This window comes from Petromyzon marinus, chromosome 43 (genome assembly GCF_048934315.1).
Source record: "Petromyzon marinus isolate PM22_M1 ecotype Great Lakes invasive population chromosome 43, UKy_Petmar_22M1.pri1.0, whole genome shotgun sequence".
NCBI lineage: Eukaryota > Metazoa > Chordata > Hyperoartia > Petromyzontiformes > Petromyzontidae > Petromyzon > Petromyzon marinus.
The window spans coordinates 6,391,848-6,405,786 of record NC_133709.1 but is presented as its reverse complement, the minus strand read 5'-3'; the positions used below and the strand labels follow the sequence as shown (position 1 = coordinate 6,405,786).

Genomic DNA, 13,939 nt, shown 5'->3' with positions numbered 1-13,939 from the left:
TCGGAACACAGTTGTTCACACAGCGTATTTCTCAGTAAAATTGGACAGCAAGGATTAAAAAGACATAAAACTAGTCCTTTAAATTGTAAGGTTCGGGAATTTTAAAACGTTTGAAATTTCCTCTGATCCGAAACCTAATTGATTATTCTTTAACCCTGTTGAAATGATACTTGAGCCCAGGAATGCATCACTAAATGCAATGTACAGTACCAGAAACATTTTATAACACTACCGTAATACAGTACTTTTAATACAATAGATTTGATTTGGAAACACATTTTTGAATATGGAAGGGTTTGTTACGTAATACCTACTCACATGTAACTATTCGTATGCCCACGAAAAGCGGGTTATCAGTAAACGTTTTAATATCATCAAACACCACGGTATAAATGAGTGTCGTCTCCGACTATTATTTTTCACTCCTTTATATGTTTCCTTTAAAGGCAGTGGTATTAACAGATGCGTTGCGTTCCTTCGTTTCAATAAAGGGTGCGTTGCCCTGGGGCATTGAGCAAGCAGCTTCTCGACTGGAGAAACTGGATTTTTGAAAATGAAATAGGCGGTGGCAGGACAGTTGCAGCCAGCCGTACCTGGGTGCGGTGTTTAAGGTCGTGCAATGTGGTTTTTTTGGTAATTTACTTGGAAACTTCACACCACGCAAACCCACCTGGCTTCCCATATTGAGAGTCAAATGTACAGTACAGTATTAAGGCATACTGCATACGAGATACTTCAAAGCTATGTTAAGTTTTAATATGAAAGTACTGCTGTGCAACGAATTTGACTGTCCATTATCATGATGGATGAAAGTGCTCAAAATGCGTGATTTCAAAAAAAGTTCTTACTCAGTTCCATTCCGACAAAATTACAATATTACATCAGTGCAGGATTCGTTCTGGATGTATTTATTACGAGGTGGCGGAGTAATTTTCTGCCGTGTTTACATAATCCGTTTTGAACGCTGCGGTGGAAGTAAAAAAAAAATCAGAATCGTTATATCAAAGTTGAGAAATCCGATGAGCTATGAAGCTCTCTGTCGCAGACGTCCAGGGGTACCAATACCAAAGGTGAATCAACTGCACGCGTATTTGCATTGAGCTGTGAGTTAAAACAACATGCCACGCGCTGTACGAGTATGGTGGTCTAAAAGCCTCTTCTTTACCCCTGGGCGTGCGAGATGCCCTCTGTGGTTGTGCTGCGAGAGACAGGACAGATTATTTTTGTTGTTAAAAAGTAAGTGGTCGAAACACCAACTAAGAAGGGGCACGTAAGTACATCTAGGTATTCTTGGTTATTTCCGTAAAGTCACGTAGAAGGGGAAACAATAAAATAATAAAAATATATTGGTTTATATTTTTATTATTAAAAATTGTTTATATTTTATTATTTTATTTTTTCCCTTCTACGTGACTTCCCGAAAGAACCAGGAATATGAATCCCTGCAGTCACGAAAGCTTTAAATCAAAATACAACTACGTTGTTTCATAAAAACCGAATGTATTACTACCATTACACATTTTTGTTTTTGCGATCGGGAAGCAAGTTTGCGGAAAAGGTTAAGAAGCACTAAGAAATAATTGTCCAATAATCTTAATTTCTTGCGACGTACGGTATAAATTAGTCTTTTTGAACATGGAGTAAAAAGTAGTATGCACACAGTGCCGGATTATATCCTAGTAGCAAAAGTAGCTGCATATGTAGTAGCTACTGCACGTGTAGTAGCTACTACATGCTTTCAAGCTGTCAATTTCGGTTCAGTGATTCTGCACTTGCTCTGTTACTATAGTACTATACCATCTTAAACGTTTATGAACGACTGGGTGTTTAAAGTTAGCGATTTGTCGTATTACCTGGCTGTATAGCAAATGACAAAAATACAATTACTTTACAATGCAAGTAAAAATGTTACGTGTTTTAATTTTCATTTTAATTTAGGGCCCATTTATAACAACATAGGCTGCAGGCCCCGCACCAGCTTAATCAGGTACTCTATGCATACACAGAGTACACACACAAATTTACTTTCAGTCGCCGGAGTGTAATTATTATTACACGGTGCTTCCAAAAAAATTTGAACACTTCTGAGAATTCGCAACAAATACCCATGGTCCCACGTAATTGTTAACATTGTTTTATTGTTTGGAAGCACCCTGCATTATTCGTACGGGGGCGGGGGGTGTTGTAACCTTCTTCGACGGTGTATAAGCAATAATAATTCACCGTCAACAACCAATGACCCAAATAGCCTCCGGTCCTCACCGATGGGCGTTGAACCTGCGCGCCTTCCGATATTACCCACTTGGTCGTGTTCCTCCTCCACTGACACCACGCAGCAAAGGGATTCCAGTTCTCATTGTTACCCACCACCCACAATCCTCCTCCTCTCGCCTTAAACAGCCCTTTAAACGAAGACACACACACACAAAGAGGAGGGGGGGGGGGTGCAGCTCCGCGTGACATAATTATTATTATTCTTCGCCCCAAGACGACCGCCGGTGATGTCCTACAACAACCTTCCAAGTTTCGCCACGACCGCTGGGTTCGTGCGCGGCGTCGGACCCCACCACCGGGGTGGTCGCGGCGTCAGTGGCGGCGTCGACGGCGGCGTCAGCGGCGGGCAATTTACGAGCCGCTCGTTCGCCGGACTCGACAGCAGCCAGCCGCGAAGTGAACGAGGGACGTGGAGCAAGTCGAGCGTGCCCGGCGTTGTCGGCAGGCGAAGCGCCCTCCTCCTGGGCTACCGGGGTGGCAGTGGCGGCGGCGGTGGCTTCGGCTCCGCGTACACGGGCGGCTATGGAAGGGTCTCGTCGAGCGTGCGCGCGCGCCCTCCCGTCCCCGTCGTCGAGATCGACCGCTCCGTCCTGCCAATTCGGGCCCAGGAGAAGGAGGAAATCAAGATGCTCAACAATCGATTTGCAAACTTCATTGATAAGGTATCACCACCAACACCGACAGCACCACCCACGCACGCATTGTCCCAACCGATGCAGCATGCGCGTGTGTGGTTGCGTGCGTGTGATAAAAGTCAAGCGTTTCTGAACGGTGAATTTTTATTTGTCAGATTTTAAAAAAAATTGTACTGGGTGGTTGCGTGCGTGTGATAAAAGTCAAGCGTTTCTGAACGGTGAATTTTTATTTGTCAGATTTAAAAAAAAATTGTACTGGGTGGTTGCGTGCGTGTGATAAAAGTCAAGCGTTTCTGAACGGTGAATTTTTATTTGTCAGATTTAAAAAAAAATTGTACTGGGTGGTTGCGTGCGTGTGATAAAAGTCAAGCGTTTCTGAACGGTGAATTTTTATTTGTCAGATTTTAAAAAAAATTGTACTGGGTGGTTGCGTGCGTGTGATAAAAGTCAAGCGTTTCTGAACGGTGAATTTTTATTTGTCAGATTTTAAAAAAAATTGTACTGGGTGGTTGCGTGCGTGTGATAAAAGTCAAGCGTTTCTGAACGGTGAATTTTTATTTGTCAGATTAAAAAAATTGTACTGGGTGGTGCGTGCGTGTGATAAAAGTCAAGCGTTTCTGAACGGTGAATTTTTATTTGTCAGATTTAAAAAAAAATTGTACTGGGTGGTTGCGTGCGTGTGATAAAAGTCAAGCGTTTCTGAACGGTTAATTTTTATTTGTCAGATTAAAAAAAAATTGTACTGGGTGGTTGCGTGCGTGTGATAAAAGTCAAGCGTTTCTGAACGGTGAATTTTTATTTGTCAGATTAAGAAAAAATTATACTGGGTGGTTGCGTGCGTGTGATAAAAGTCAAGCGTTTCTGAACGGTGAATTTTTATTCTTCAGATTTAAAAAAAATTGTACTGGGTGGTTGCGTGCGTGTGATAAAAGTCAAGCGTTTCTGAACGGTGCATTTTTATTTATTTGTCAGATTTAAAAAAAAATTGTACTGGAAGAATCCGACGAATTATCAAGCTATTTTTCCACAGATGTCCAGTAGGGGCAGGTCAGAACGTTACAAAAACAAACAACACAAAAGTGATGCATATTGAATGTAAAACTACTGCTTAAAGGAACTTGACAGCTGGCCTTCTTTTCCTGCTAAGTATTTTCTTCAATTGCCGGAAACCACATCTCATATTTTGTTCTGCCAATAACATGGAAATGGCATGCATATTATTGCACAACATGACAGTACAGTACCTCCGATTAGCACGGTTGGCTACGTACTGTGCGAAAGAAGTTCATACATACAGCCCTTCCCGTTCCTTGAAAACGTCCTGTCAAGGGTAATCTCCCATGGCGATTCCAGAGATGTGACGAGTTACACCGTGGTTCCTCTCAACTTTGATCTTCTCACTCTTAACGCCATTGACCTACTCCAACGGATGTGACCGCCCGAATAACCATGCACAAGTACGCATCTCCAAGCACACCCTTCTCTTAACAACAATCCCATCTGTGCTGTCCATAACGAGGGGCTGCCCCTCCTCTTCGAAGCGTCTGTGCCACGTTATACCGCGGGACTGATTTCAATGTATACAGCGCCTTCACTAACGGCGCTGAACAAACAGTTAGCTATGTGCAACGGCAGATTTGCGTGACGAGATGCGTCGGTGCGAATTATGGTGGTGCCTTAGGAAGATGATGATGCGTGAAGTCAACGATGATGAGAGTGACATTTGAGCGGTTGATGATGAGCGAGTGCGATGGGTGGGTTGGGAAGTTTGGGAAGAGGGTTGGAGTTCGTGATGGGAAATGGGGTAAAGCTAGCTTCAATAGGTTCCTCCACTTGACAACATCATCTCCGCACCTCTAATTAGTGCGGTGAGCGGCGTACGTACGGAACGGACGATGTTCAACATACATCTCCAGCTTCAACAATCGCCACAATTCCAAACTACATATACAGTACTAATTGGCTGTGTCGGGTGGTGGCGGGTTTAACGGCACATTTATGTTTACCCCATCTTACCCAAAAAAACTCTATTACGGATACATATACAGTCGCATATATGTAAACTCTGCACACAAAACATTATTGTCGACTGTCATATACCATCCTAAAGCAGTCTCATGCTGGATTGGTTCACGCTTCCTCAAGCTAAACATTTCCAAATCTGAAGTCTTCATCCCTGACAAAAAAAAAACACCATCTGCTCTCCCAAGACGTTTGAGAAGCCACAGAAGCCCTCACTCACACCTGCCCCCTCTGGACTGGAATTCCTTCCCGAGCTTCTGTGCTGCCAACTACTACTACTACCTGTGCAAGCCCAGGCTCAATAGCTGCTTCTTAACTTTAACAACCTTCCCCATTACCCAATGATGTACTATATTTCCTAACTTTTTGCAAAAAAACCCCCTTGAGATGCAGTAGTTGCATTTTATCACTATGCACAGCAAACAAAAACATTTTATCGTCTGCATAAATGCAAATAAATTAAACACGATAACTACAATTTCACAGCATTTTTGTTTATATATATTAAGCGCCTTTCAAAAAATAAATACTTGGAAACCAATGGGCCAGATAATATAGAACGTTAAAACAATGTGCTCGTGCCTGTACAGACCTGTACTTCAAATGAAGAGGGCCTCAATGTGTGCACGTGCGTGTTCTCGTTGCGTAGGTGCGCATCCTTGAACAGCAGAACAAGGTGTTGGAGGCGCAGTGGTATGTGCTGCAGGATAAGGGAAAGGTTGACTGCAACCTGGACGAGTTGTTCGAAGTCTACATCGAGGAACTGAGGAGACAGCTGCAGAATCTGGGTCATAATGGAGCCAGAATGAACAGTGACCTGCAAATGATAAAGCACGCTGGCAAGGACTTCAGCAGCAAGTGAGATTCACTTTTAATTGAATGAACCAACAATTATGGGAACTGGGATACTAAACGAAACCAAACTTAATTTTTACTCGGTAAGGCCTACTGAGCTATATGGCTGTTATTCAGAAACGACCTGGTCACGAAAGCTCAATGTGGCAGCTTATCGTGTGGGAATGTCTATATGGCAGCCAAATATTGAACATGAATAAACCATGGCCTTGTTATTCCATTGTTCTCTCTCTCAAAGATATGAAGTGGAAGTTGCTGCTCATAAGAAAAAGGTCGAAGAGCATGAACTGGTGAAGAAGGTAAAGTTTTTCACTTAGCTATTCACCCTCAGCCATGATCAAACTTCTGCTGGATGAAGGCCTCCTCCCCCTCCCCCCAAAACCGTCACCATTCCATTTCCCAATTATAAACGGATCATCGTGCATCAAAAAACATAACGTGCATACCATTGTATGTGCAAAATCTAATGTTTGTCATGTAATGACTGTACTTTGTTTTTCTTTCGGTAGGAAGCTGTTGAAGCTAGCTTTGTCAAAATTGAGCTTGAAGCCAAATTTCAGGGTCTTATTGAGGACATACATTTTCTGAGGGAAGCATTCGCACAGGTGAGTTCCGTTTGTTTATGTTTAAAAAGTTACCAATGTCCCCTGCAGATGCGGTGATGTAATAGTCTCCGTCACCATTTTCATTCTTTCATTTTTAGTTCAGCAGAAAGTTCTGCCTCTGTTTCCTATCTCTCTGCATCATCATCAGCAGCAGCATCATGATCGTCAGAAGCAGCAATATCAGCAACATCAGCAGCAGCATCACTATGATCAGTAATTGCATCACAAGCGGCACCTTTTACACAATTAGCAACAGTATCAACAGAAGCACCACCATCATCATTACAATCAAAAGCAGCAACAGCATAATTTCCTGCACTTCCTATTACCATGGTTGGCTATGTACGGTGCGAAAGAAGTTCAACACAATACATACGTACATACATACATTTTAATTATATTGTTTTATTCAGTTATACAGCATATTTTCATCCAATCACAGACCCTGGATTTAAGTAGAGACATTAAGGGTCGTCGGCTTTAGTATCTTAACTTTTGTTAAAGGATATTGGGAATTTGGGCAGAGGGTTATGGATTTAGGGTTGAGTTCCAGATGCACACCAGCCTCCTTCACTACGGTGCCCTACGGTGAGTACAACATCTTTAAAAACAACAGCGTTATGTCTCTCTCAATAACAAATAACGCTGAGCTGCTTGCGCATGTCGAGATTCGGCGGCGAACGGGATGCACCCCTGCAATTTGCAGATGTCTCGTAATGGCAAAATGGTTAAAATACGTTTAAATATGAAGCGCATAAAATAAAATAAAAACATTACTCAAGGCTATAATAATAGGGTTTGACCCTTTTATCTGGCAACAAAACTGACACCTTTTTACAAGGGATCATGTTTGCATTAACCACAACAGTTGCGGTCAAATTGCAAACAAAAAGAAAACACTGATAATGTATTGGCACTGTTCTTGAAATTGATTGGTCCACACCCGAGACAGCTTTTCTTAGAGCCCAGTCTCACATGGTGTTGGATCAGATGACGCCAAAACGCGCACAACTCAAAGTCAACGCACCATCAGAGTATTGAGAGACCGGGGTAAGCTTTTGCATACATTATCAGTGTTGTCTTTTTGTTTGCATTTTGACCGCAAGTGTTGTGGTTAATGCAAGCATGATCCCTTGTAAAAAAAGGTATCAGTTTTGTTGCCAGATAAAAGGGTAAAACCTATTATTGTTATATCTTGCTACTGGCAAAGGATGCCTCGTAATGTAAAAAAAATACTCAAGGCTTCTTGTTCTCGGAGGAGATATGCTCACCCTCCCCATTCATACGGGAAACTGATCCATGTTGTCCATTAACAGGAGCTACGCGAGTTGGAGGCGCAGATCAAGAACACCAATGTTCTCGTAGAAATAGACAACAGGCGGAGCCTGGACATGGATGGGATTATTTCTGAAGTACGAAAACAGTACGAGTTCATCATGTCTCAAAGCCAAGCTGAAGCGGAAGCAATATACAAGCAGAAGGTGATTTCATTAATTAATTTTGCGCGCTGCCAAAATGGATGATGCCAGCCATACATAGGGTTATGTTATCGCTTGTTGAACGTCTGTACATTACAAATCCAGATTGTCATGTTGGGAGTAATTTAACGCAAAATGCCGGTCCACACATGAGACTGAGAACATTAAGGCCATTGCAGATCAGGTAGACTGTGCCACCCAAACCATAGGCCCCAGATCTGGCCCCCCGAAGTGTTTAGTCTGTTTAGCTCCTCAATGCACGGCCTACACGAAAAATTGTTCAGAAAATAATGGCGCTGTCCACGGTGCTGTTTGTAAACGGTTATTGGATAGAGGAATGATTTTACCAATATAGAGTGCTGACCCTGTACTCCACATTGGCAGGAGTGCAAGAAAGGATGGCTATTTTTAAGCCTCCAAATGTTAATCCAGGAATAAATATAAGAAGCTCCGCTCAATAAAAAAAGTTATTGAGAAACAAATAGGAGGCTTGACTTTTGGGAGCATCCTTCAGTAGACTACAACAAAGCGTTTGCACGACTTACTGGACATCTGTGATAAAGAGCTTCGTAGATCATCGGATTTCTCCAGAATAAATAGAGATTCTGATTCTGATGCACCACATCCCCTTATATCCACTGGCACATCCGAGCCAAACCAGTGCAGGGCCCTCACAGTACACATGGTTTTCCACCGGCTACATTCCTTGCCAAGTAGGAATCAATCAATTATACATTTTAACATCACCCTCACCTCTCGGGTTCGGCAGTGGAAAAACAACCCGGTACCTGCCGAACTGCGCTAACTCGCCATAGCAGGTTGTGTAGTGGAAAAGGAGGTTTTTAGAACGACTAGATAATTTGCCTCACCTTAGGAGTGAAGTAACCTATAGCCTATTTTTAACATACAACCTAATTTTAATTTTACCTGGTGAGCCCACGTTGCTACATAGCTCTTTTTCAGAAGCGACCTGGCCATTAATAATAGCTCAACAAGTGGCTTATTATGTGGAAATGTACAGTAGTCAAATACTCTCAACGCATGATTCTAAACATGGAGGGAAAAACTGGAGGACCCGGATAAAAATCCACGAGGTCAACAGGAAAATTGAAAGCATTGCCTGGGAGAATACAACCACTTTAAAACAAATGGTGGTTTGTAATTGTCAAATTGACATTTGAAACGTTTAAATGTTTGGTTGTTGTACGTGTTTTACTCCAGTTTGACAAACTCCGCTCAGAGAGCGATCGAAGTGACGAAGAGCTACGCAAAGCCAAGGCCGAAATCAACGACATCAAACGTCAGATCCACCAGATCAATTCGGAACTCGACATCTTGAACAAGCAGGTAAGGATTATCGTCTTCAAATGGGTTTGGAGTTCACGCGGTTTGAATGTCTTTGAGCTGCAGTGAACCAATTATTATGCCGAGTAGATAATGTCCGATAAAGCTCTTGTTCACAATTACACCCAATAAAGAAAAAAACATACTGTAAGTGGTACAACCAGCACAGATCTTGAAACACACGAATAGTGCTTCTATTATTGTGTTGAATTACTAGTTACAACAACTTGCATCTATTAAGAATAACAATATCCTTTATTTTACCCAAGAAAGTCGCAGTGAGTCTCGAGACTCAGGAAAGTCCTACCCATTTGTGTGTTTTTGTGTTGGACTTGTGAGGAGGAAAATGCAGTTCCCAGAGAAAACCCACACACCTTGGGTGTGCTGCTGCCAACTCCTGCTTATTGCACAGCCCAAACCGACGAAAGCTGATATTTCTAGACTCTCAAATCTCCCATAAAAGTACAAACAAGGCTCTGGAGAAAACCACCGTAGCACTCGGAGCCCCGTATGGACACATTTGAGAATGAAAAATCCATTGTCGTTCTGCTATCTCGTCGCTCCTTGTAATAAAAAGAATAAATCAATGGACGCGCGTACGATGTTTCTTGTTTTTGTTTCAGCGAGAGAAACTGGAGGCGGCCATTTCTGAGCGAGAGGAAGGCGGTGCGAAGAACATCGGCGAGGCAAAGGCAGCCGTAGCACAGCTGGAGGAGGCCCTGGCAAAAGCCAAGCATGACATGGTCAAGCACGTGCGCGACTTCACGGATTTAATGAACATCAAACTGGCCCTGGACACGGAGATCTTGACCTACCGCAAGCTTCTGGAGGGAGAGGAAGCTAGGTGATTGCACTTCCTGTTACTCTTTGACAACGTCGATTATACCGCTGTTCCACTGGCATATCTGAAGTCCTAGGAGCCAGTACAGGGCCCTCACAGTACAGCTGGTTGTCCGCTTGCGATTTGCAGGGTGGAGCCAGAAACAAACCCACGCTAGACTGGCCCCAAGACATTCATATATTATTTGGGGGTAGAGCAGGCCAGGGGTGGGACTAAACATACATTAATTGCAGTTGACGTGAGTGGCACGGCTCTGCTTTTCAAGGGGGTAACACAATGTCGCGTCTCCAGAGATACGTTGATCCGGCTCGCAAAGTCTTCACACGGCTTTGTTGTTCACTGGACAAGAGGTATTGTTACACAGGTAAACAAACTTAAGTCGAGACGTTTATCATGAGGGTCCTCATGCATTGGAATGTTTATCCAGGTGCATTGATGAGTGTTGAGCATTGTGTGATGGGGGGGGGGGTGCTGGTAGCCAGAGGAAACCCATATACACAGAATAGTCACTCAGTACGGCCATCTCCTGGGCACTTAACATCAGTTGTACGTTATCAACATATACATCGACAGTTTTTGTACTACCAAGATTTTTCATTTTGCATGCCATGCGCCTGTTTGTGTTTATAGTACTGTCCCGATTGCATTGTATTACTGTCAGTAAACAAATGTTGACATAATGGATCTTGACAAAATTGTTATTTTGTTGTCCTTCTTCCGCACTTCCGATTAGCACAGTGGGCTAATTATGGTGCGAAGTTCAACAAACATACGTTACTCAGTTTGTACTAACTTCCCCGTATGTAAAACTATTGCTTTTTTTGCCGAGATATTTTTCTCAAGATAATCTCCACGTGTGTTTGCAGGCTCAATATATTTGCATCACGCGGGGGAGGTGGCGTTGCCTCATCCTCACTGGAGCCCGGCGGGAGTGTGAGAGAAAGGCTAGGTGGGAGCTGTGGGCAACATATTGGCGGCAGCCAAGGCAAAGATTCGAGAAGCAGCAGCAGCAACAACAATGTGTACGACTCTCCGGGTAAGAGCTCTCCGTGAGAATTTACCCAATTGTGACAGTCAAATTATGTCAGTATATGTTCCAAAATTACTGCCGACTGTAGGATAAATGGAGCTGCATGGGCCTTCACAAGTTATTATTATTCCAGGGATATGCTATGTTAAATTATATTTTTTGCGGCAAAAATCATGTTTTTACCAAAAAAATGTGAAAGATTAATGCAGGTGCATCATCCTCAAACTGTTACAATAATTTCACATCTATCACCTATGTTTATATTTAACAACCGTATCCATGTAGGATAGTTATATCTAGTGCTTAATTTCAGCCGGGAAACAGTCCAGAATATTTTGGATTTCCACATTACCTTAGTCTTTGATACTATTGTCCCCATGATCCTGTTTATATAACTAATAATAATACTAGTTTAGATCCATAAGTCACCCTTAAAACAATGGATCTCCAGAGCACCATGCATGTAAAGGAAAACAATAAGGAATAACCCGGGAGACAGGGACAAGAGAAACAAGATAAAGACGTCTTCGTTGGTTCTTTCGGTAAAGTCACGTAGAATGAGAATAAAATAATAAAATAAAACAATGAAATTCTCACGACGTTTCAGACAGCGCTGTCTTCTGGACAGTCCTGTTTCTTCAGTTGTGGCCGAAACGTCGTGAGAATTTAATTGTTTTATTTTATTCTCATTCTACGTGGTGGTGACTTTACCGAAAGAACCAAAGAAGATGAATCCTTGCAGTCACGAAAGCTTTAAATCGAAAGATAAAGACGTTTTTAACATGGGCTCTTCAGCCAGGACTTAAATATCCTCCATCGATTGCAAGTTCATGACCTCCTAGGGTGGGGAATTTGCAGAGCCTGGTTGCAGTGGAAATTAAAGCCTGCTGGGTCATCCCAGGTTTGAAGCCTGGAGCGCTGTCACACTCACTCGGGGCACAATAGGTAGATTTCAGAGATCTCAGCAGAGTGTATGACTGAATGAACTCCGGGGATATAAAGGGTGGGTCAAGCCCATTTGAAGCCCAAAAAAGTAGAAGGAATATATAAACTCAATGCAGGTGTGACCAGGAAACCAGTGCAAAGACGTGATCACAGGTTTGATAGGATCCCCTGAAAAGAAGCGTGAGTGAGCACTTTCCGGTGGCCACGATTTGTACAGACTGCAGTCTCCTAAGGAGATTACTCAGATCTCTGGAAAGCAAGGCGTCGCAATAGTCAATTTGTAAATAAAATATTACTAATTAGAAGATTACCATGGACCTTGCCTACCTCATACTCGAGTGGTAGTCCCTTACGCCGATGATCCGTACGTTAAAGGTGGTCTAGCAGAATTACAGACATTTTTTAAAAATTGAGCCCTCATATAAAACACAAACTCGTATGAAATATTATTTAAGTTTCATTGCGTTGGCTCTCACACGTGCGTTCTCCTTGAACAGACAACAGGGTATGTGAAGCAAGTCCAAGACTCAACGGAACCCTTGGCAGAAGCGTGACAGTGGCCAGCGAACCACCGGAACACGAGTCCAGAAAAACGGTGGTGATCAAGACCATCGAGACCAAGAATGGCCGAGTGGTCTCCGAATCATCCGCAGTGATTCTAGACTGAAAGTTCTAGCGGCTCTGGGTCGTTTAAAATCGATTCTGGCCCCATAAATGGCTCACTGCTGAAACGAACACGTTTATTGGGATTATAAAATAAAGGTATGCAAGGTCAATCGTGGTTAGAAGGCAAGGGGGTGGGAGGTTATAAAGCACCACAATCGTCTCACAATCTTGCAATGCAGGCAAGGGACCACAATATAGTTTCGAGACTTGCCTTTTACGGGGTATTTTCTTAACAAATGACCATATATAGTAGCTCCGTAGATCTGCACAGAGACGCTCCGTATACGGCAGGATACTATTGGTGGGTGTAATGTTTGCCCTGCGACTCTCAATTGGTAGTCTGATGTGTAACGGGGGGGGGGGGGCAAAGACGAGAGTTTGGCACAGGTGTTGCTCAATATTATTTATTAAACTGCTCATCCCATGATTTTCGATCCATGCCACCACTTCAACTGCTGCCGTTTTTGGTTTATGTTCCCCAATTTTCCATGGATCAGCTCATTGTAATAAACGTGTAAGCCAAGTGAAGTTATTGTCGAAGGGTTGTTCAAAAATGGTGTACCCTCTTTGGTCACAGACATCTTTTAGTGGCCAGATGGACATTGTTGCCAGATCAGGAAGCTTTATTTTTCACTCTTTAGGGGGTGGTATCTGTCTTGTATAAAAAGGCGATATAGAATTCATATAAAAGCATACGGGGTGTTTTTATTAGAAGCAAAGTTTGAGAGATTTGGCATTTAAGCGGTTTGATGGATGTAGCCTGTCCAACAACCGCCCCAATGTTACTGCAGACGTTTGTGGTTGTGGTGCCGTTTTTCAAGTTGTACTGCTGCTCTTGTCCTTTCGGCTTTTGTGTCGCATTGCTTTCGCGCCGCATTCTGGGAGTTTCTTCACGAAACGGGTTTGCAATTCCCGAAAGCTCCCAGCAAACACCTCGGTAAACGATACCGCCCTGGTTGTGTTTCCCAAAATGGCCAAGCACCTTGAGATCATTTTCCGCGATTAAAAACGTGCAGAGCAAGTGATGGGGAGTCCTTTGTTTTTCTCTCTACGGTTTTATTTCAGCGGTTTTACTTAACTTGATTCCTGTGTCGTGGCCAAAATCTTGTAATCAAAAGTCAGTCGACTTCCCGTTGTCCAATCAATTCCAAATTGTGCACACGTACTTCAGATCCGGTGACAATGCATGCCTGTATCAAAATCGGCATCAATTCATCAATTAATTCGCTACTTGAAAGCAATTG

At 42.9% G+C, this 13,939-nt stretch overlaps 1 protein-coding gene across 1 annotated transcript; it reads left to right on the top strand.

Annotated features, from left to right (window-relative positions):
• Nucleotides 1–773: 773 nt before the first annotated feature.
• Nucleotides 774–13,720, top strand: LOC116951670 (keratin, type II cytoskeletal 8-like). Its single transcript, XM_076073748.1, has 10 exons — nt 774–1,070; nt 2,489–2,936; nt 5,581–5,789; nt 6,025–6,085; nt 6,296–6,391; nt 7,708–7,872; nt 9,091–9,216; nt 9,837–10,057; nt 10,921–11,090; nt 12,527–13,720. The coding sequence occupies exons 1-10, from the start codon at nt 1,027–1,029 to the stop codon at nt 12,694–12,696; spliced, it is 1,710 nt and encodes a 569-aa protein (XP_075929863.1). The 5' UTR covers nt 774–1,026; the 3' UTR covers nt 12,697–13,720.
• Nucleotides 13,721–13,939: the final 219 nt, after the last annotated feature.